The 22,855-nt window shown below is 56.2% G+C and overlaps 1 protein-coding gene and 1 long non-coding RNA gene across 2 annotated transcripts in view; both read right to left on the bottom strand.

Moving 5' to 3' along the window:
* LOC119100188 (lysine-specific demethylase 6B) overlaps positions 1-3,634 on the bottom strand; it is a 21,927-nt gene extending 18,293 nt beyond the window's left edge. Inside the window, exons 1-5 of the mRNA XM_037223299.1 lie at positions 3,591-3,634; positions 2,001-2,069; positions 680-884; positions 325-390; positions 31-148 (exon numbers count right to left, since the gene is read on the bottom strand). Coding sequence (XP_037079194.1) covers positions 31-148; positions 325-390; positions 680-884; positions 2,001-2,069; positions 3,591-3,634 — 502 coding nt within the window. The remainder of the gene's footprint in view (positions 1-30; positions 149-324; positions 391-679; positions 885-2,000; positions 2,070-3,590) is intronic.
* Positions 3,635-3,647: 13 nt separating this feature from the next.
* On the bottom strand, positions 3,648-4,943 carry LOC119099872 (uncharacterized). The gene is made up of 3 exons (XR_005094427.1): positions 4,884-4,943; positions 4,464-4,613; positions 3,648-3,736 (listed from the first exon to the last, which is right to left on the bottom strand). It is a non-coding gene; the product is annotated as an uncharacterized LOC119099872 (long non-coding RNA).
* Between the last annotated feature and the right edge of the window lie 17,912 nt (positions 4,944-22,855).

Genomic DNA, 22,855 nt, shown 5'->3' with positions numbered 1-22,855 from the left:
TCGGCTCGGCCGCCGGCGCCGACGTCTTGCGGCCGGCCGCGTGGCGCCGCTTCAGCGAGTCTGCCTGCGAGCCGGACGACGTGTCGTCGTCCAGGTTCAGCGGCCCCATCGCCAGATAGTCGTCGGTGTAGTGGACGGCCGGCGCCGGCTGCTCGCGCCGCTTGGGCCGCCGGCGCCGGCTGCCGCCACCCGAGCGGGCCACCGGGCCCAGTGCCACGTACGCGTCGTCGTCGCCGCGGCGCGGCTGGCGCGCGGCCAGTTCGGCCGGGCCGGGGAGCGCGACATGTGCGAGCCGGCTGGCGAGCCGCCGCGCCCGGCCGGCACGTCCACCGGCGCCGAGCCGTTCTTCTTGTCGCGCCGCTTGAACAGCAGCCGCCAGCCGCTGTGCGCCTGCGCACGGGCCCCCGGACGTGAGGGGCCACGACAGGGGATCGCGACACGCCAGACGCACGACCCACGTACACCCGCACTTACTCACCACTTCTTCACGCCCGCACTTGGACAGGCATGAGAGGGCATGGCGACCGGATACTAGGCATCTAGTGACGCGAAAGAAAAGCGAACCTTCCGAAGCGTCCGCTTCCGTGAAATGTCCGCGCGCAAATGCCTGCCGAAGGGTGTTGGCGCGCACCGGCGGCGCCGGCGGCGCGCGGCACGTCCTCGGCACGAGCCGCCTCACCTTGTCGCTGCCCTGGCTGCTCTGTGAGTTGCTGCGCGGCCGGTGACGCAGGCTGTCCTGGCTGCCCTTGGACTCGGCGGCGGGGCTGCCGGCCTCCTCGCGCAGCTCGGAGCCCTTCCTGCGCCGGCGGTAATAGTCCTTCAGCGACGTCACCGTCGAGTCCAGCGACGAGCTGAGGCTGGGCGAGCCGCACGGGTGCGCCGAGCTGCGCGCGCGCGCACCACAGACGGGGTCAGCACGGCCGGGCGGCGGCGGCGGGCACGACTGTGCACAACAGCACGCATGAGGCTGGTGCGCTACTGCTCAGCCAATGTCATCGCTGAAGGCTTTTTCCATTCAATTGAACAATACATATAACAACAAGGCAAACTGACACGCACTAATATTTCTGAGCATTGGTGTGACTCTTCTAGAGCTTGGGTCCAGGGTATTGGTGACAGCTCCTATCTGTGTATATTAAGTGGTACGTGGGACGCGTTTCTCTGGAATCGTGGAACCCGTGACGTATGGAGGTTTAGTTCACAACGGTACAGTTCAACGGTACGATGGCTGTGACTGGTTTATGACGAGGATAAAGTTATCACAGATATGTTTTGATCGTAAGTACTTTTCCCACATACGTCATCATAATGAACTACGACGCACGACGCATCGTTTGGAAAACACCGCGTCGAACGGCAATGAACGTTGCTACAATGGCAAGCAGATAAGGGTTGGGCGGGACTGCTACGCAGGGAACTTTGCTTACACGACACCATCAGGGAAACCCCCACCGGAGACGGGACCCACCGGGGCACGGCCCCCACCGGAGACGGGATCCACGCGAGGACAGACCCCCAACGGAGACGGACCCCACCGGGACACAGCCCCCACCAGAGACGGGACCCACGGGGGCACGGCCCCCACCAGACTGGACCCACCGGGGGCACGGCCCCACCGGAGACGGGACCCACGCGAGAGACAGACCCCCAACGGAGACGGACCACCGGGACACAGTCCCCACCAGACGGACCCACCGGGACACAGCCCCCCACCAGAGACGGGACCCACGGGGGCACGGCCCCAACCAGAGACGGGACCCACGCGAGGACAGACCCCCACCGGAGACGGGACCCACGCGAGGACAGACCCCCACCGGAGACGGGACCCAACGGGGCACAGCTCCCACCAGAGACTGGAGCCACCCTAGGAGAGACCCCTCCTCGGCGGTGCCCGGTGAGCGCTGTGCCCGATCGGCTGACCTGCCGGCGCCGCCCGGCTCGCCGGTGGAGTGGCCGCTCGGTCGAGGTGGAGTCGCTCTCGGAGCTGGTCACGACGGCGCGGCATCAGCGCGTGACTCAGCCGGCTGCCCAGCGACGAGGCGCGCGTCCGCATGCTCTCCGTGTCCGACCTGCCGACGGCGGCATGGTCCCAGCAGCAGGCCGCAGGTGGCGCGGCGATGGCGCGCCACCCGCTGCCGGCTCCCCGCGCCGCTCCGCCACAGCGGCGGCACGTGATGAGCCCAGGGTATCGCGACAGACGAGTACTTAGGGCGCTGACACGATAACGACCTAGGACCACAGCCAACGCCGGGGAGCAAACTTATTTCTGAGTCATCAGCGCAATAATAAGGTTTAAATCCGAGGCACATGCACCATACAATGTACATTGTAATCCGAGGTACAATACATGTCTTCTATACCGCACCACCAAACGATGCACGCTGGTGATGACGTCACGCGCGGGTTTGATGGGATACGCCGACACGCGCTGGTAGAGCGCGTCCGCCACTCCAGCGTCCAGCCCGGACGACCAGCGTGCGGTCTGCCGTACCTGTTATGCGGGTCGGCGGCGGGCGGGCCGTGGCGGCCAGCCGCCGCTGCGGCCGCCGCCGCGTCCTCGGACGGCGGCGTCAGCACGGTGAGCGGCGTGCGCTCCAGCTGCGGCTCCGACAGCGGCGTGCCCGACGTCAGGCTGCAGCTGGAGGCCGGCGACACCTCGGCGTACGAGTCTGCCGCAGCGGCGCCCGGCCAATCAGAGGGGGCCGCTCACAGGAACACCATCGTCGCAGTGGAACATTCAGAAACACAGCGGATGCCGCAGGGACAGTGCGTGGCGTCGCGGTCCACTGAGCTCCTCCGTTTCGCCAGGGGGTCTCATACATTCTGTGGTAGTAATTCCAGGGGATATACCACAATACCAACTGCGGAGAGCCAATTTCCCAACTTCTACACCACGAGTGAAACATTCGGGTCACGAAGACCTGACAATTCATATAGTCATATTCGGCGGTAAGCATCTTCCGGGACACGAGTCTGCCGCCTCCACCTTACATCAGGTCATAACGCAAAGGACACACCAGGGTATGAAAGCCGCTACATTTGCCCAGGGTCGTGACGACAATAACACCTCGAGCACCGTCGTGACAGGCCTGACCCTCCTGATGCCACACTCCGCACCCACACGCGCTGTGAGCAAGGGTGCGGGGCACAGGGGCGGCCCAGACGCTGCGGTGCAGACCCCGCGTGACACGGGGGGCGGTGCACACACACACACACACACACACACCACGGTCTGTGCGCCGGTTGGTGCACAGGTGCCGCTGGCCGTGCACACGAGCTACGTGGGCGCCGGCCGCACGGCGGCAGGCGAGGTGCGGAGCTAATGGGCCGGCGGCCGCCTGCGCGCGCGCTGCCACGCCCAACCACCCACATACCTAGACTCAGGGGGTTCCAGTCTGAAACGGAGAGGGCAGCTGTACTGGGCGGGTCGCGGCCGCTGAGGCTCCGACCTCATCACCGCTAGGCAGAGGCCCACGACACGCCCCCCGTCTCCGCTCCCCCCCCCCCCCCCGCCAAACGGCGGCCACCACTGATGGCCGGGCTGACCCAGCCGGCGACCCGGCGGCTGACAGCCCGGCAGTTGCACCTACCGTCTGATATCTTGCTGGCCCGCTTGCCCGGTCTGCACGTCCATGTAGGGGCTGCGGGCGTCGACGGTTGAACGACAGCTGACCGGGCACCATCGGCACGTAGCCGTCTTGGTCCGCCGCGCTGGAGCTGCGACTGTGGCTGATGTCTGCCGACCACCCGGACACGCCGTCAGCAGCGGGCCCGTAACACGTCACATACAGACGTCAGCAACGGACACGTCACACGTCGCACACAGACATCAGCAGCGGGCACGCCACACGTCAACACGGACGTCAGCAGCGGACACGTCGCACGTCACACACACACACACACACACGTCAGCAGCGGACACGTCATACGTCACACGCAGACATCAGCAGCGGGCACGTCACACGTCAAACACGGACGTCAGCAGCGGACACGTCGCACGTCACACACACACACACGTCAGCAGCGGACACGTAACACGTCACACGCAGACGTCAGCAGCGGACACGTCACACGTCAAGCACGGACGTCAGCGGCGGACACGTCACTCGTAAAACACGGACGTCAGCAGGAGACACGTCACACATCAGGCCCGGACGTCAGCAGCGGACACGTCACACGTCAAGCCCGGGCGTCAGCAGCGGACACGTCACACATCAAACACGGACGTCCAGCAGCAGACAAGTCACATACAGACGTCAGCAGCGTACACGTCACACGTCACATACACTCAAACTCAATGAATCCACTGAAAAACGAAAGCAACACGATTTCCTGCCGACCGAGCGGAAAGATTGCCACCCCCCCCCCCCCCTCCTCCTCCTCCCCCCGCAGCTTGTGCACTGCCTGGCTCGGGAACAGCGTCAGGCGCATGTCGCGGCCGGGTGTCAGACGCCGGGACGTACCGTCCGAGAGAGGCGGCAGGCCGGGCTTCATGGACATGTAGCTGGCGTCGTCGGCGCCGATGTCGGCCGCCACACGCAGCATCGGCACATAGCTGTCCTCGGTGAGGCTGGAGTCGCGGCTGTGGTGGCCTAGGTGGCCCTGGCTCGGCGCTGCGGTCAAGTCAGGTCAGGTCAGGTCAGGTCAGGTCAGGTCAGGTCAGGTCAGGTCAGGTCAGGTCAGCTGGCTGACGCCACTCGGTATCACCGCTCTGGCAGGCACCCGAGGCGACCGCCGACCGACCGCACAGCACAACACCGCTGGCTGAGTGCGGCGAATGAAATGCCGAAGTGGTCTCACGTCTCACGGTCCCACGGAGACCATCGCAGGGAAAATATCGCAGATACACAGCCTGCGGGCCGGCCCGGCGCCGCGACACTCACTGGGACTGATGACGCAGTTGTCGGGCGTGTCCGGCGCCGCCCGAGTAGAACATGGGCAGGTAGGCGGCGTCGGCGCCGGCCGGCGTGCCGTGGCGGGCGGCGCCGGCGCTCGGCGACACGTTCATCGGCAGGTAAGGCGACTCGGCGGCGGCGGCGGCCGGCGCGCCCAGCGCCAGCGACAGCGGCGGCAGCACGCGCCGCCGGCCCGGCCCGTCCGCCAGGTCGTGCCCGAACGCCCGCGACGGGTTCACTGGCGGCCAGCACGGGCACACGCGATCAGAACCGACATACGGTCGTCGAGTCCACCGACAAGGGGGGACCCGTGCCGGACCGCTGCACACTGGACCCTACGCGCCCTACAGCGAGGCGCATCAACTGGCGGCACGCGGCCACAGCCCTGGACATCAAGACAAGTGCGCAGAGCACGCAGCACCCCGAAGAGTACCAAACGTCACCTGCGTACGAGGATTACAGTGCAGACACAGTACGCGACTTCAATCAATGTTCCCGAAATGCGAGCCTGCCACATCCAACGGACATAATTCAGGCGCTCGCGACCAGACCACCAGCTAATTGGTGACCTGGCTGACACCAGCGTGCCCCGGTCCCTGGAGCCCAGTCCCGCCGCGCCCGGAGCTCCCGCGGTCCTGGGGACCGGCAGCCGCCCGTCCCCGGCCGGGCCACGCACCTGGCAGGTAATCGCCCGTCTCCTCCACGATGATGCTGTCCGGCGTGATGGGGTGGCCACATGGGGGGCTGCTCGTCCATGCTGTAGGACGAGTTGCTCTCCACGGAGGCCGGGCTGCGGCGGCGGCACGCGGGTAAGGCTCGCACACCGACGCCGCCAACACGGCGGCGGCAGCGGCAGACGCCGGCGCCGAGCGTCCCGGCGGGAACGGGCGGACCGGGCGGCACACGCTTCCATACCGAACGGTCAGCTGCTGCCGCGGTCGCAGCGCGGGGGGAAGGCCGCGTGGTGGCACACGCTTCCATACCGAACGGTCAGCTTCTGCCGCGGTCGCAGCGCGGGGAAGGCCGCGTGGTGGCACACGCTTCCATACCGAACGGTCAGCTGCTGCCGCGGTCGCAGCGCGGGGGAAGGCCGCGTGGTGGCACACGCTTCCATACCGAACGGTCAGCTTCTGCCGCGGTCGCAGCGCGGGGGAAGGCTGCGGGGTGGCACACGCTTTCATACCGAACGGTCAGCTTCTGCCCCGGTCGCAGCGCGGGGGAAGGCTGCGGGGTGGCACACGCTTCCATACCGAACGGTCAGCTTCTGCCGCGGTCGCAGCGCGGGGGAAGGCTGCGGGGTGGCACACGCTTTCATACCGAACGGTCAGCTTCTGCCCCGGTCGCAGCGCGGGGGAAGGCTGCAGCAATGTCCCGGTTTCTATACTCGACGTGCTTTAGAGACGCTGCCGACCTGAGCATCGCGCCGCAGCCGCGCCCTCAACCTGAGCAGGCTTGGATGACGAGTCACTGACCTGACCTTACGGCCCCCCGGCCGGCCTTTACCCGCTCAGGGGACAGCCCACCACCGACTTGGCCGCTGCGGGAGCGCCGAATCACTGACCTGAAGGGACTGCCAAGCAGCGGCGGTGAGCCGGCCGTCATGCTCGAGCTGCGCGAGTGGATGGCGTGCGTCCGGGCGTCAGTGGCGGCCCGGGCGCGCGTGTGATGCCTGCCGGCCGACCGGCCCACCGTCAGCCGGTGTCATGCCCCGCATCCACGCGGCGACCAGCACAGACACTGACCAGCAAACCCGCAGATGGCCACAGTGAGCGTTAGAGCATGCCCCACGTACCTGCCACCTGCTCTGACACTTCAACATCACCCTAGGCTGTGGTGAAAAGGTGCACCCATGCGTCGGACCATGGCGGTGGTCGCTGGTCGTGTCAGGATCGGGAGGTACGTACCCCTGCGGTTGGCCGTGTGGGGGTCGGGAGGCATGTATCCCTGCGGTGGGTCGCGCCAGGGTCAGGAAGTATGTACCCCTGCGGCGGCCCGTGTCAGAGTCAGGAGGTACATACCCCTGCGGTGGGCCGTGTCAGAGTCAGGAGGTACGTACCCCTGCGGTGGGCCGCGTCAAGAGTCAGGAGGTACGTACCCCTGCGGCGGGCCGCGTGACGGTCGGGTGTACGTGCCCATATGACGGGCCGTGTAAGGGTCAAGAGGTACGTGCACCTGCGGCGGGCCGTGTGACGATCGGGGGTACGTGCCCATGTGGCGGGCCGTGTAAGGGTCAGGACGTACGTGCACCTGCGGCGGGCCGCGACAGGGTCAGAGGTACGTACCCCTGCTGTGGGCCGTGGTGCCGGTCGCTGTTACCCTCGCTGGTGGTACGCGGTCGGTTGGGCACCGAGCCGGACCGGTCCCGGCCGGGCGTCGTCGACAGCGAGATGGTGTTGACCGACGTCTGGGACGAGTTGTTGGCTGCGGGGTCCGTCAGGGCGCGAGGTGAGATAAGGACGCACCATCCCCGCCGCCGGCCAACACACACACGCACGCAAGCACGCACGCACGCACGCACACACACACACACACACACACACACACACACACACACACACACACACACACACACACACACGTGCGGCGAGGTGAGATACGGACGCGCCATCCCCGCCGCCGGCCAACACACACACACACACATGTGCGGCGAGGTGAGATACGGACGCGCCATCCCCGCCGCCGGCCAACACACACACATGTGCGTACAGATACGGACGCACCATCCCCGCCGCCGGCCAACACACACACGCACACACCCACACACACACACACACACACACACACACACACACACACACACACACACACACACACACGCCCACGCCCACGCCCACGCCCACGCCCACGCCCACGCCCACGCCCACGCCACGCCCACACCCACACCCACACCCACACCCACACACATGTGCGTACAGCGTTGCTCAGGGTCCACAACATTACGGCTCAAGGTGCATATGTGTGACGTTGGATTTGCAACACCAAGCAGCGATGTACTGACACAAGACATACAAATTGACCTCTCATAAACGGAGGCCTTGACATGTCTATCGCGCCCACAATCAGCTGGTCAGGTACGATGCGAGCAGTGACGGCGGAGCCGAACAATAGCAGCGTGTCCGGTGTTGGTCCAGCATTCACCGACGTCGGCCCCGTGGTTAGGAAGCAAATACACGGTTTGCGGTACACGAACACTGGCGTGGTTAAATGCCCCAGCGCAGCAACACCAGACACTAGACCCAGTCCATACAGCACATCATCTGCGAGCCACAAAACCCAGCCGAAGCCCCGTCCACACATGGGAGGCGCAATCTGTGACCATCTACAGACCACCAATTTGTATTCAACGAGCCATCTCTCCTTCGGAAAGATGTGTGTGCTAGAATCAACTGATTGCTGTGCTTGCAGTCCCCTATGTAAAAGTGGGGGCCGTGGTCAAACTTCGAGTTATTCTACAGCGAAGAATGAAGTGATTCGTTGCACAACGGTGCGAGAGCCTCTGCTCGCCCGGCACGCAGTGGCGGACTTTTGTACGTCAGACCTAAATGCACAGAATTAGTGACAGTCCAATAAGAATGCCAGTTTTTACTAGACAGATACCAGCCTTTCAGTGTCATCGTCAGCTACCTGTTACGTTAAATGAACCGCTGTTCAAGCCTCACCCACATACGCGACAAAGGCCATGGAATGCATAACGACTGCACGCCGCGCGGACTCCGTACTATTTACAGCGTTAGGATTAGCTCGCAGCGGCCTCTGTGCCGAGCCGGGTGACGCAGCCAGCTCCTCCCGGAGCGCCCGTCTGACCCCGGTCAGTCCGCGCCCACCCTCCCCACCCGGGAGCCGTCAGCGACGGCGGCGCAGAGGCCCACTCCGGCCGGCAGCCCCAGAGGCCAGGTAAGGTCAGGTCAGGTCAGGTCAGGTCAGGTCAGAGCGGCGAGGCGTCAGGCGTTAGTCAGGCGCCCAAGCTGAGAGACAGAGACGGAGGCGGGCGGGCGAGAGAACGGGCAGCGGTCCGGGAGAGAGGCGGGGAGATCAGACAGGCGGGGTGGCGGCGCGCGAGAGAACGGACGGCGGTCTGGGAGAGAGGCGGGGAGATGAGACAGGCGGGGTGGCGGCGCGCGAGAGAGCGGACGGCGGCCCGGGAGAGAGGCGGGGATCCAAGCGGGGCGGCGGCGCGAGAAAGAACGGGCAGCGGTCCGGGAGAGAGGCGGGGAGATCAGACAGGCGGGGTGGCGGCGCGCGAGAGAACGGACGGCGGTCCGGGAGAGAGGCGGGGATCCAGGCGGGGCGGCGGAGCGAGAGAATGGGCAGCGGTCCGGGAGAGAGGCGGGGCGGCGGCGGACGAGGAGCGGGCCGGTGCGTCTCTGTCTCTCACATGAGTAGGTGTTTCGTCGACCTTTGACGGAGATGGGCCGGGACGGCTCGGAGGCGGAGGGCGCCCGCGGCCGCGACTCGCCCGTCTGGCTCTCCGACTCGCTGCTGCGGGAGCTGACGACAGCACAGCACGGCGATAGACACGGCCACCACTCGGTCACGCAGCTCCCCGACTCGCTGGGAGCTGGCGACCGCATCCCGCCGACAGTTGGAGATGCAGACAAACGAATTGGTCGCCTGGATTTCCGAACGGCTCCTACGGAGGCTTTCAGATTCCTCCTAGCCCTTATGTGCGATGAATACAATACTGACACCATCCGTTACATGCACTGCATGCTACAGTTCAAGCAAATTAAAAACAGCAGAAATGCATTTTAAAAAATACATTTGGCCTCATGGACGACTAGAAAACCAACACAGTTGTCACGCCACTCTCTCATAACAGCGATGTCTTACTGGGAAGCAGCTTGAGAGCCGCGTGCCAAGATGAATAACAATGAAACAGGGACTACCATCTTCAATTCCAACTTACTTAAACTTGGCCTTCATAACTTCGTGCATGTTTTGAGCATAGATGCGCTCCTCGAGCTGCATGTTGATCTCGCCGGCGCCAAAGCAGGAGGTGCGGCCCACCTCCATCCAGAAGAAGCAGTCAACATGACGACAGCCGCGGATCGTCGTGAACTGCCCGGGAGAGCACGACTGAGGTCATCACCTCACCACCGAACCATCGCCACGCCACGGGTCAGCTCCGGCATCGTGCGCCCCGACACCAGACCGCTCTCTAACGGCAGGCCCACACACGTCACCGACAGCCCGCATCGGACGCTCGAACGGGCGGGCTCCGGCAGGCCTGCGCTCCGGCCCGGTGGGAACGGCAGTGGCGCCGGCGCACTCACCGGCAGGTCGTACGTCTGCTTGGGGTTGTCCTTGTTGATGAGCTGGATGCCGTCCGCGGTGAGCCCCACGCAGTACTGTCCATTGATCTTCTTGGTGCTGCCCAGGCCGCGGTCCGTGATCGTCACGTCCCACATCCGCTCTGTCGGACGTAACAACGCCGGTGTCGGCCCGTGCAGACGTCCCGCACCAACGCACCGACGACAGAGGCGCGCCAGCGGGTACACGCACGCACACGCCGCTAAAGCGCACTGGCCACGAGCACAACCGTCACGGGACGGGCACGCTCGGCACAGCGCGCACAAACTGGAGCAAGCACAAGCGGGTGCATCCCGATCACACACGCACATCCTTTCCCTCGAACGCCACCGAGGCGGCGCCGGGGCGTGGCGTCGGCCGCGGCCGCGCCAGCACTCACCGTACTGGGTGCGCGTCTGCTCGTCGTCCGGGTGGCGGCCGCCCTGATGGACCCAGCGCAGCTTCAACAGCCAGTCGGTCTGCTCCTCCTCCGTCTCCAGGCCCAGGCTGTAGCTGGTGACGCCCATCAGGCCGATGGCGTACTTGCACTTGGGCTCCACCTTGGTGCTGACGCTGAAGCAGGGTGGCAGCGGGATGGACCTGCCGGCAGCGACGGCAGCGTCAGGCAGCGCTCCAGCGCCGACGCAACGTGCGCACCGCTGATGCCGTCCCAAGTATGAAGAAAACGTGCGGTTACAAGCACGGGACTAGGGAGCGCAGCTAGAGCAATGCAAAAGTCCCTATCCCTGTCTTCTTCCTAAGGCATCTAGGTGTGGGCCTGGAAAATCTAGGTGTTTCGGGGGTTTCGCACATAGGACTATGATGTGGCACACAATGTACAGTTCAGACCGAAAGCGACACGCACGCCCTCCACAAGAGATATAAGATAAAGCTGTTCCCCTAAACTACATATAGACAGAGAACTGTCTGTTTGACTGTTGTGACTGCTGTCCACAAGAGAGATATGATACAGCTGTTCCCCAAAACTACAGACACACAAAGAACTGCCTGTTTGGATGATGTGAGCAGCTGGATCTCACAGGCCCCATATCTGTGGTGATGCGTGCAGCGCTGACATGGGAAGTGGCATAGTTCGTGAAGGTGACAGACACAAGTATCACCGGCCCAACCCTTCTGGACAACAGCGGCTACCCTCACCGGCCCGACCCTTCTGGGTAACAGCGGCTACCCTCACCAGTCCGACCCTTCTGGCCAACAGCGGCTACCCTCACCGGCCCGACCCTTCTGGGCAACAGCGGCTACCCTCACCGGCCCGACCCTTCTGGGTAACAGCGGCTACCCTCACCGGCCCGACCCTTCCGGGCAACAGTGGCTACCCTCACCGGCCCGACCCTTCTGGGCAACAGCGGCTACCCTCACCAGCCCGACCCTTCCGGGCAACAGTGGCTACCCTCACCGGCCCGACCCTTCCGGGCAACAGCGGCTACCCTCACCGGCCCGACCCTTCTGGGCAACAGCGGCTACCCTCACCGGCCCGACCCTTCTGGGCAACAGCGGCTACCCTCACCAGCCCGACCCTTCCGGGCAACAGTGGCTACCCTCACCGGCCCGACCCTTCCGGGCAACAGCGGCTACCCTCACCGGCCCGACCCTTCTGGGTAACAGCGGCTACCCTCACCGGCCCGACCCTTCCGGGCAACAGCGGCTACCCTCACCGGCCCGACCCTTCCGGGCAACAGCGGCTACCCTCACACCGTAGCGGAGTCTCGGTACGGTGTTCGGAAACAGGGCTGCACTATAATGGCATGCCCACGCTCGATACCATTACACCAGGGATGTATTTTCCTATTTTTGTCTTTTTGGGGGAAGGGGGCTTCTGTCCCCCTTACTTGGACTCGGGCCACCAACTACGGTAAAAGGCTCAAATGCAAGGATAAACCACTTTGTTGGCTCATTTTTGGGGGAACAGATTTCTTCATTTTATACTAATCATGCCCCCAACCAACCCAACTTATTACAAAACTAATCCCCTGCATTTCACTGACGATATCCATTCATCGTGAAGACATAGACCAGCATACATTTTACACTTATCTCCAGTCTTCCACTTCTTGTCAGATTCATATATGTCCATTGATGCAGTGTCCTGCCGCAGCACAGCCCACCGCTTCTTGAATTTCTGTTGGGACATGTGAGAGCATTCAACAGCTGACCACTTTGGTATGTCTGACAAATGGTACAAGCACAACAGATCAACCACTCAGGCTGCTGTGCTGTTGCTGTGATAATCCAGCCACTCTGGTACAGCTGACAAATGGTACAGGCAAAATGGATCATCAAACAAAGTCAGGCTCCTGTGATAATCCAGCCATCCTGGTACAGCTGACAAATGGTGCAAGCAAAACGGATCATCAACCAAAGTCAGACTCCTGTCATCATGTGACGTCGCGGGGAGCATAAGAAGATTGCCATTATTTTGAACTTTTTCCTCATCTGCAAATCAAGTGTCATTGAACTCTCAAAAAGTGTAGTGATTCGAATTTTCGGCTACAGGTCACTCCCAAACAACAGCTAAGTCAGCGGCACAACAGCTGTCACCATTTCGTCCAAGGCGACAAGCTGGTTTAGAAGTGGAATATAGCCAAAAACTTCGCCTACCACGTTGTCCAGGAGTCTCAACAGAGAAGTAAACACTTTGGAGCTGAAACGACGGTTGGCCGGATCTAGCACAACTGACATTGCGAAATGCACACTCCATGTGAATGACTCTCTTGCTAACAATAAGCTGAAGGATAAGCTCTACAGCAAGAACACAATTATAATGGGGGAAAGACAGTAAACAATTGCCTTTTAACAACCGCCCCACGACTGCACATAGTAAGCTGGTCTCTCCGCCCAGCCCGGTAGCCGCGCAAGGCCCACCTTCTCATCCTTCCTGCGGACTTTGAGGTAGCCGGTTTTGGCGACGTCATCCTGGGCGTCGGCCATGGCTGGCGGCGCGGGGCGGCGCGGGGCGGCGCGGCCGGACAGCCCGGGGCGGCGGGCGGCCCGTCACCAGACGCGGCCGCAGCTGCCTGCCACACGCTGCAATAGCACAAACGCACCCCGAGCTCAGGCGCGCGCAGACGGCTACAGCAGCCACACACAAGGTGGGAAGAGAACAGGCACATGCCAGGTACCAGCAGCACGCCAGGTGGTTGTATATCTAGGCATACAGGGTGCTACAACAGTGTGAGGTAGGGAAGCAAGTGACTGCTCTCATAATTCACGAATGCTGTGAAGTTTGAAGACTGAAAATCCCCAATCAAAAGATATAAAAGTATGACCCCACTATGAGAAATGACTCATTTGCACCACTTCACACTTCCACCAAAATGAGCAAATAATAATGATTGGGGACTAACGGCACGCGGATTACTGGTAAAACCAAACATGTATTCTTCAATGAAAATTACAGATGTTTCACCATTTCTACTGCATGTCACCAGGCTGTAAAAAACTGTCTGGAATCTCAATACCTATATGACAACACATATGCTTTAGACTTTGTGTGGCACACAATCAAAATATAAGACTGCATGGCTAAATTTAAACTTATGTGGTGGATTCACAGTGATGACGTACACGCTGTGATGGCTTTGAAGCAAAATGGTAGTTGTGAATTTGACATTAGCTTTGTTTGAAAATATTATGATCTCAATCAAGCTTTTCACTGAGTACAAAACATGGACACTGCTAAAAAGACACTTTGAAAAGAAGATGTAAAACACATGAGTCACATGTACATGGCCTTGGCTTTAATGACAATGAGAGGTAGCTGCCACTGCTTTGACCATATTTGACTTGCTCTGGCATTTGCTTTGACCATGTTAGACCTGCTCTGACATTGCTGTCTTGTAGTTCTTGAACATCCGCCAAGGTTGTCATGTTGCTGAGCATTTTTGTATTTTTGGCAAAAATTTTCACCAATGATCTGATGATAACTGGCAGACTACTGATATAAGAGAGAAACAGTGTCAGCCCAATACAACTGCACTGGAGATCTGCTTGTAGCTCTACTCCACTTGAACACCAGTTCAGGTGTTGTAACACTGTGCAGTCTTCTTTTAAGAAATGCTCAAATCAATGTCAAAAGTCATCACATTCTGTCAAAAACATGATTGCATTCAGGGGGCTGGCAATTTGCAGGGCAACTGCTGATCAGGGACAGAGTAAGATGCTTTGTCAAAATCAAAATAAATATATCCAGATGGTGCTCGCCATCTTTTTTTGGTACAGCTGTCCAATTGTGACAACTGACCGTTTTTGAACAACGCCACATAGGTATGAACAGAGGAGACTGTCCTAACCTGGTGATCATTTGCCTGTTCCATGACCTTACACAGGTCATGGAACAGGTTAGTGACCTCATGACCTTACACCAACCACAGATTCCATGACCTTACATACAACTTATCTTGAAGGAACTAAATGGTGGTTTGGCTGCTCCATCCTTATTTCATTCAAAATGGCTGGGATGCTACCTAGCTTCTTTCCTTACCTTGAGGGGTTCCTTAAAAAAGAGCCCTCCCCAATGATATTTCAGGAGCACACCCAATGGTCTGCATGATCACAAATCTGGTATTTGCTTTCTTCAGTCAGAGTGAAGTCAGTAAACTCCCCAGCCCTTTGGTCTTTTACCAGTTTGCTCTCATCATGGAACTGTTCTTTTGCCATAATCAATGCTTGATGTGTTTTGATTGCTTCATGGACACAGTCAATCAAATCTTTGATTAGCATTAGTATGTCAATTCTTGCATCCATGATGTGCCATATGGCCTTGGGCTTGCTTCTTAATGTTCTTTGCCAATCCCACTTATTTTTTCTTGTCTTATTTTCCCTGCATTCTTACTAACACATTTATTAGATTTGCAATCTAAGCAGAGGCTTTATTATGACCAGACATTAAATATGTCACAAACTGCTTACTTCTTCTTTGAATATTGATGGTGAGCTGGTCCATGAGAAATCATCTAACCTCTGTCTGCCTTCTCCTTGTATGTTGTTCAGTGGCTTTGACAAGTTCTGCCATGATTCTACCTGCTGCACTCTTCCAGGCTGTCAGTGACTTCATATGAAATCCAGTTTGCCTGTCTAGACAATCCCCTGATATTCAGGTAATAAATATGATTCACATACAAATACAGTGGATCCTTGGTCAGCATGTCAGCACAGTCTATGTTAATTCAGCCTTACACCAAGCACATATTTCTGCTATGTCTAAGAGAAAAGGTGTGCTAAATACTGGACCCTTCAAAAATACTTGGGAATATTGTGTACAACCTCATCATGTCCATCCTTACCCTTTGATCAATATAAAACACACATGCTGCATTGAATATAGCAAATACCTGCACCAAAAGTCTCATAAAGGTGTAATTACTTACATCACATGGTTTCCTCAAAATGAAACAACAGTGAAATCAGCAATGCCTATGATCACTGATCATCACCAATAAATAAACACCAACTTCTCATGATCCAGATGTGAAACCCCCATAACCAAATGGTTACAGTGAACAACACACAAAGTTAAAAACTACAACTATCAAAAGTAAAATGTAGTGCAACAAGTATGAGAAGTGTCCCAGGCATGCCTCTTAGCCACAAACAAATATTACCACGGTCAGAGTTCTCATCATGAAAACACGTTGAGCACACCACCCACGTCGCGCCACGTTCGTCTAGGTAACTCCCAACCGACAAATCATCTTGTTTTATCAGACTTTCGGCAATAACAAGCAAATAAAACGCGTCAAAAGTAACCATCAGCCTTCAATGTTGCAAAACTGCCAGAGGAACGTCGACTGACCTCACCAGTACAAAATATAGTATCTCAGGTATCGATTGGAAGGAAGTGACAACCACCGCGACGGCAGTGCCCAGCGATGAGCGAAAAGCAAAACAATGTAACGCAGTTAACGTTGGTAATCACTAATTCCCCTACCAAGAAATCTGCGCGCCGCACACCCACTCACCTTCACGCAGCCTCTACTGCGTACAATTTCTACGCTGGCTAGTGTGCGGCGATCATTACGAGGTCACGTGGGCGGTTGTAAACACATAACGCGCATGCGTACTTTACCATTCATCAAAACGGTGCGTGGTGCGCGTGGAGCGTGTGCTGCCGCTGGGCGGGCAGGCCGGCTGTGATCGGTTGCGGCTGTTGCGGCTAACCGGTGCGTATTACCCGAACTCATACTAAGGGCGGCACCTCAAACTCACAGAAGAGTGGGCAGCCATTTTTTTTTCACGGGGGCCACCTCCGGACAGCAGGTTTCTGCGCACAGGCACAGGAACATTTCAACAAGTGTGGGAGTGGACATATTTCAGGGACTTACTGGGAAGGCAGCCCGGCTGCCAGAGGAGAGATGAAGGACTTTGTTCTTAATCCATGAATCATCGTGGAAGAAGGTAACTGTGGTTGCACGCCACCGTATGCGATAAATGAGAAGCTGTCGCTTGGCTTCTAATAACCCGACAACCGTCGGTGGCAGACCCCGAAGCCTCATATGTTCTAAATCAACGTGACGAGAGAAAGATTATGGTCTTACTGGTCCAGATCGGACTGCCGTGCGAGGTGCAGAGCGAGCGAACCTGCCCGCAGTCTTAGTATTGGCGGCGGTCGGCTCCGCAGCATTTGAAACTTGGAGCAACGCAGAATGTCGGGTGCCGCGTGCTAAATAACGGCTTATTTGACAGTGACGAGAAGATATAATGAAAACCAAAATACCACGATCAGCTGAGCATAACAACCCAGTCCAAGTCTTGATTCCAGGGTATTCTTCGCGGCTGTTTATCTGCGGCGTTACATAATCACAGTGTGTAAGTGACTAGTATAGCATTAACGGGCATCTCACCACCAGCGTCTGCGCGCGGCGACAAGACAGCAGGTTAGTCCGCCAACTAACTCCTGCCAGTTGACACCGGCCAGATCCACAGCCAAGAAAGTCAAGCAAAGCGTCCCTCCGGCGAAAGCAAAGAATTTCTCGACGGCCAACTGGTCAAGGTTTTCCAAACCCGGACGAATGTTGCGAAGCCCAACCTGGCTCAGCGAAGAGGTCGCCCTGGCACAGAAACTTTGATGCTGATAATATGAACTCTAAGCCGCTAGGGAGGACGCGTGGATAGACAAGAACCTGTGTCGGTGAAGACCTCGAGGAGACTGTGCACTCCAGCTACCCAGTGGAGGACTTCAGCAGTTTGGAGCCATGACGACGGCTATCACAAGTTAGTGTTCGGGCAAGACGTACCCGTCATGCTCTTACGAAACCTGGATCCCCGCAGGTCTGCAATGGTGGCTATTGTTGCAGACCACCACCAGCAGCAGTCGCTTCTCAGGCAGCGCTTCACCGTGACTATCAACAATGGCCAACACCAATCCCTGAAGGTAAGGGGGCTTTTCACCGCAAGTATGAGCAAGAGTCATCGCCAGTCCCTGGAGGTAACGGGGCTCTTCACTGTGACTATGAACAAGGGTCATCGTCAGTCCCTGAAGGTAACGCTTCAACAAGGGCCAACGCCAGCCGCTGAAGGCAACGGACTATGAACGCAGACTAAGTCGCGTTACACCGCGACTTTAAACAAGAGCCAACGCCAGTTCGTTGAAGGTGGTGGGTCTCGGCTTGATAGAGCATTGCTCTCCCGAGGTCACCTTTACCTCGACTTCTCGACAGTGAGCGGTCGATTTGTTCGTCCTTTCGTGGGAGGGCAGACCAATAATGTGGCGCACGGAAAGCTCTGCGACCGTAAGCTTCCTTGACGCCGAAAGCCAGCTGCAACAGGATCACAGCGCACAGCCTTATCCAGCCTGCCCACACGTTCCCATCCAGGCACGACCAATAGCCGTATTGCGTCGTGCCTGGTCTCGGTTGCTCAGCGTTCGATCCATCCGCTGCTGGGGGGGGGGGGGGGGGGGGGGAGGGGGAGGGGCGAGCCAGACAACGCACCGTAGTGCGGTAACTCGAAGGGGACAAAGTGTGATAGAGCACTGACTGTGCGGTATGGTTGCTTAGACTGTATAAGAACCCGCACAAAACTGTCCATTTTTGTTAACCACTCTGCACTTGAAACCTTGCATGCGCTGCATAGGGCGCTAACTCTTCCAGCAAACCTTTGTTGTGGGATTTTACTCTTGGAACAATGTGACGCGAATTTGCCGTGCAGGAGACAGATCACGTGGGGGAATAGCTAAAAGAGGGCCATCTGTTATTTGTATTTATAATGCACTATATATGAATCACTTAGTTTGGTCAGCTTTTGCATGGTCTGAAGGCTGGATGATATAACAACGATTCTGTTACGCTTTCGTTCAATACAGCCCATATCGAGCTGCTAAAAAGGAAGCGCAGAGAGACGTTTTACTTGAAAGATTGAAATTGAAAAGCCACTCACTGCACCTGGTCCAAGCCAGGCATGCTGTTACCAGATTATTTGGCACATGAAAGCAGCACATCCGGAGTCGGCGTCTAAGAAACCTTATGTACCGGCGGAGAACGAGCAACATGCATTAAGCTGAGGATAGACGGGCACGACGCATTTGCGTGGGTATCCGAGTTCGTGTGTGTGGTAGGTCACCCACACCCCAGCGGAAAGCATGGATTTGGAACTTTTAAGCCAGGTCACCGGTTTGTGTCAGATCTCGGTGGCCAGGTCATATGTGGGATTTAAATCTAGTGCTAATATCATGAATCGTACTGATCTGGTAACATTTCGTCCTTTAGGTGAAAGGAAGTGTATGGGCGTGCAAAGATAACGCCACTCTGTTGTATGCCCCAAAACGCGTGGTTTTATGAAAACTGCTTTTGAGGGCTGACTGATGGACTATGTTTTGTAATTGTCACCACTTCCAAATAAATGTTTAATCTGGGCCCTGAGGGATAACAGAAATCCAGTGTAAGGCAATTGTTAGCGAGGTGAAGCGGAAATGACGTCAGCGTAACATATTGCAGTATTTTTCATCTAAGTGTGCCACTAAGTCTCAGAACAGGGCATGAAGCAGCAGATAGTTATGTCAGCGCTAAAATGAGCAGGATCTGTAAGAGCAGGTGACATTTATCATCGTGCAGATAATAGCGCTGTAAGAAAATGAATGGGATTTGTTTTTGCTACTTTGTTTGGAATTTCTCTCTCGCCGTCATGGTAAAATTAAGCCGTTTGCCTCACCGCTTCGCTAACAGCTTGAAACGTATCTAATTCAACAGCAACGAACTAAATGTAACCAGCGAGTTCAACAAGGGCAGATGAGTTGATGAAAGGAACTCATTGGACAAGAGGAGCTTATGGAACGGAAGCTACGCATTGGGCTGAGTGGCTGTGGCGTGATGAGCCCGCCTGGCGGGGCACACGTTTTCTAGCTAAACGCGGCGAGAGCTTTGTTAGCTCGCATGTTGAAAACAAGCTTCAATATACCGGGAAGCATACTGGTTGAAAGAAGATGCTAAACAGCCATTGAAATGTGTTATGAAAAAGCTGGGAGTTTCCAACATCACTCATGTCCAGGGGCGCCGTGAGCATCGCTGGAAACGACGAGTAGCTTGGTAACGTATGCTATTGACTTTGACATGTTAGATATTCCTTTCAACCAGTACCTCCTGCTAAATTAACGTTCGGTCATTTCTGGCATAACGGTCATAACAAATCGGTTGTTTTCAAGAACTGACATGCCAAAAAGAAAAGCAAAAAACAGATTCAGGCTTTCCTCATTGACATCAAGAAGGTTTAGATATCCAGCATGGGGAAACGACAAATACTAAAGGATTGCAAATACATGGGGAACATTTCGAATATCACTCGACAAGGGTCACAATTGCCTGCACATGTCGGCGACAATTTAGAATATCTCCCGACAGAGGTCACAGTTGCCTGCGCATTTCGGCAACATGGCATTTGAATCCAATATCGGGCTGTCTTTTCGCGACGCGGCCATAAAAAAAATGGACGAAATGCTACATTGTCCATCCCACATCAACCCTATGATCACACTGAAGGGGACGTTGAAAAAATCCTGTCTTGAATGCACTCTCCTATTTGCCGGCGGGTGCACGTGCATTATCGTGTTGGATAAATTTTGCTAGCTAACTCACCTCACTGGATGTATTTCTGATGACGCCCGAGCGAGTGTTGAAGGTAGGCACACGTCTGCACCGGAGTACAAAATATCGGAGTTTGAGACCAACTAGACACCGCGGCTTCTCGCTGTGAAAACAAACCAAACAGCGAACTCGACATTACCGCACCCGCGCAAACATGTGTGGTTAAACGTAACGATGAAGTTGGAAAATTCCGTTTTCAATGCACATTGGTGCAAACAAGCTTATTGGCGAGATAATGCATGCTGACCATCGTGTGGCCGACCCTCCCCCCAAAAAGAAGAAAAGATCACACACACCGACTAAAAGCACAACACATGTACATTTGTTGCTTGTTATTTTTTCTTTGGCAGATTTAAACTTCTATGTTGTAGCTGCGGCAGGATACGCGAGCAAACAAACAGTCACGCAGCTATTTTTTCAGTAGATTACTGATTCTTTGATTAGGCGAAGTGAGGCAGCCCCCTTAGAGTTTAGGTTTTGTGTAGGTCTGCATTGCAGACGAGGGTTTGGAACAATCTGCTTTAAATGAAAAGGAGTAGACAAATAAGCTGGAACTGCCTGGCCGCGGTCTCCGACGTTTTGGAACTTCACGTAGCTTCCATTCCAATGCTGATTCCCTTAGCGAAAAAAAGTTCGATAAATGGGTTATCACTTGTAAAATCTTGCGCACGAATCAGCATCGGCATATTTGGAAGGTTAACATTGCCACGGTGAAGATTGTGACCTGATGTCACCAGTTTCGAGACGATTGACGAAATCAAACATCCTATACCGGCCACGACAAGTCACGAGGGAGCAAGTGACCTCAGAGGCTAGGATTGCTTACAGTGCCTCAATGTCATTCAGCTGGTGTCAAGGTCAATATGACATTGCCTGAATTTATTACGCACGGCGTATAGACATGCTATATTGTCACAGTGGCGAATCCAGAGCGGGGAGGGGTGGGGGTGGCACGACGGCACACGTTGGGTCCCGAAGTGACCCATAAGCTTCGAGGTGGCCGACAATCGGCCGAGCGGACTCAGCGTCCATTATACACAAACGCAACAAACTTGGACATCTTTGGGTCTTCAGGCAACCCAAAAAAGTCAGAAGCGAAAGTGAAGTGCCCATGAGCAGGCACAAATAATTCCTCACTGATTGGGGCGGCGATTGCAAAGATTCAAGGCTCTTCCAGAGGCCTTACGACTCTACCCAGAGGCCTTACGCTGTTGCTGGGGCCTTATATGTCCACTAACCGGGTCACTTTGGTCGCTAAGTCCAGATTGCTTTCCACGTTGCCCTCGATTTTTAAAATTTGCTCGGAGACTCCCACGCGGTTGTCAGGGGCCCATAGGTTAGACTGCGAGGGCGCTCTTCAGTGCCCGGCCCCGCTGGGCATAACCAGTTTGTCTCTGGTTATAACCCTATTGGTTGTGGACCCCCAAATGGTCGTTCACAAATAGCGCCACACGTACCTACTTGGTGAATTTCCAACCCCAATCCTCCGCTATCGTCAAATGGGTTTCCATGGTTAATGAGTTAAATGTAATGGGTTAAATGGGTTACCTCATGACCTTAGCAGCATTGGTGACGCCCCACCAATTCCTTTCCCCTCAAAGCATAACTTTACCTACGGACGGCCTCTTACGACGAACGATGTTAGAACTTCAGATATTTTGTGATCGTCCAATTCACACTTTTTCAGCGAATAAGTCCACAATTTGGCCGTTCGCGATTATACATCCGATTGCGTGCTTGTCGTCAAATTCAAGTTGCGACAAAAAGCTTTTCGGTGCTTTGGCAATTCGGTGCTTTTCTATTCGTGCTATTTTCATTCGCCTAAATTTTATGTCGACATATCGATGCTCGATAATTTAACATTGCGGATAATTTGTTTTGGGTCAGTTATCTTGTTTGTAATTTGCACATTGTCGAAGGCTAACTGAGCTAGAAACCTTTTACTCCTGCTTTTTATTTTTGGCATGGTGAGCAGAGTTCTTATGCTGAGTTATCGACCTTCATTATACAGGAGGTGCTAGGTAAACCACGTCATTGAGCAGGTTTTGGCTCTTTTGTCAATACCCGGCGTCTGAAGGTGTGCTTATGATTTTGAATGAACGAGGTTGGACCTTGTTCACTCGTACTCATATGCTCAGCTTGAAAGGTCAAGCATTGACAATGCAACCGTGTTTGCTCTGTAACGTCGCTTAACCAGTGGCTCCTAGTATACTGAAGGATGATAACGCAGCATAATAGGCCTGAGTATATGCTTTGTTATTACTGCACTATGTCAGGCATTCCAACTATCTGGACATTTATAGACTTTTGTCAACACGTACATCGACAATCACAACCCGTCGGTAGTTTAAATAATGTCATGGACACCAGTCTTGGAAGAAAGGAGATACAAGTTCGCAATATCATTGCTGGCGACACGCTCTTGTTCTACATATGTGCAACTCGGTAGACGTGTACTCGCGTTCTATGTTTGTATTTAGGGCATAGAAGAGACAAATGGCTTGATTGACGGATGCTGCTCGGTGTTTTGATGGTCAAGGGAGAGCTGAAAACACAACCTATCTGGTTTCCCGTTGG

The sequence above is a fragment of the Pollicipes pollicipes genome, unplaced genomic scaffold, assembly GCF_011947565.3.
Source record: "Pollicipes pollicipes isolate AB1234 unplaced genomic scaffold, Ppol_2.1 Scaffold_4881;HRSCAF=5763_pilon_pilon_pilon, whole genome shotgun sequence".
Taxonomy (NCBI): domain Eukaryota; kingdom Metazoa; phylum Arthropoda; class Thecostraca; order Pollicipedomorpha; family Pollicipedidae; genus Pollicipes; species Pollicipes pollicipes.
Note: the sequence above shows the minus strand (reverse complement) of the source record. Positions and strands in the feature narration are given on the sequence as shown.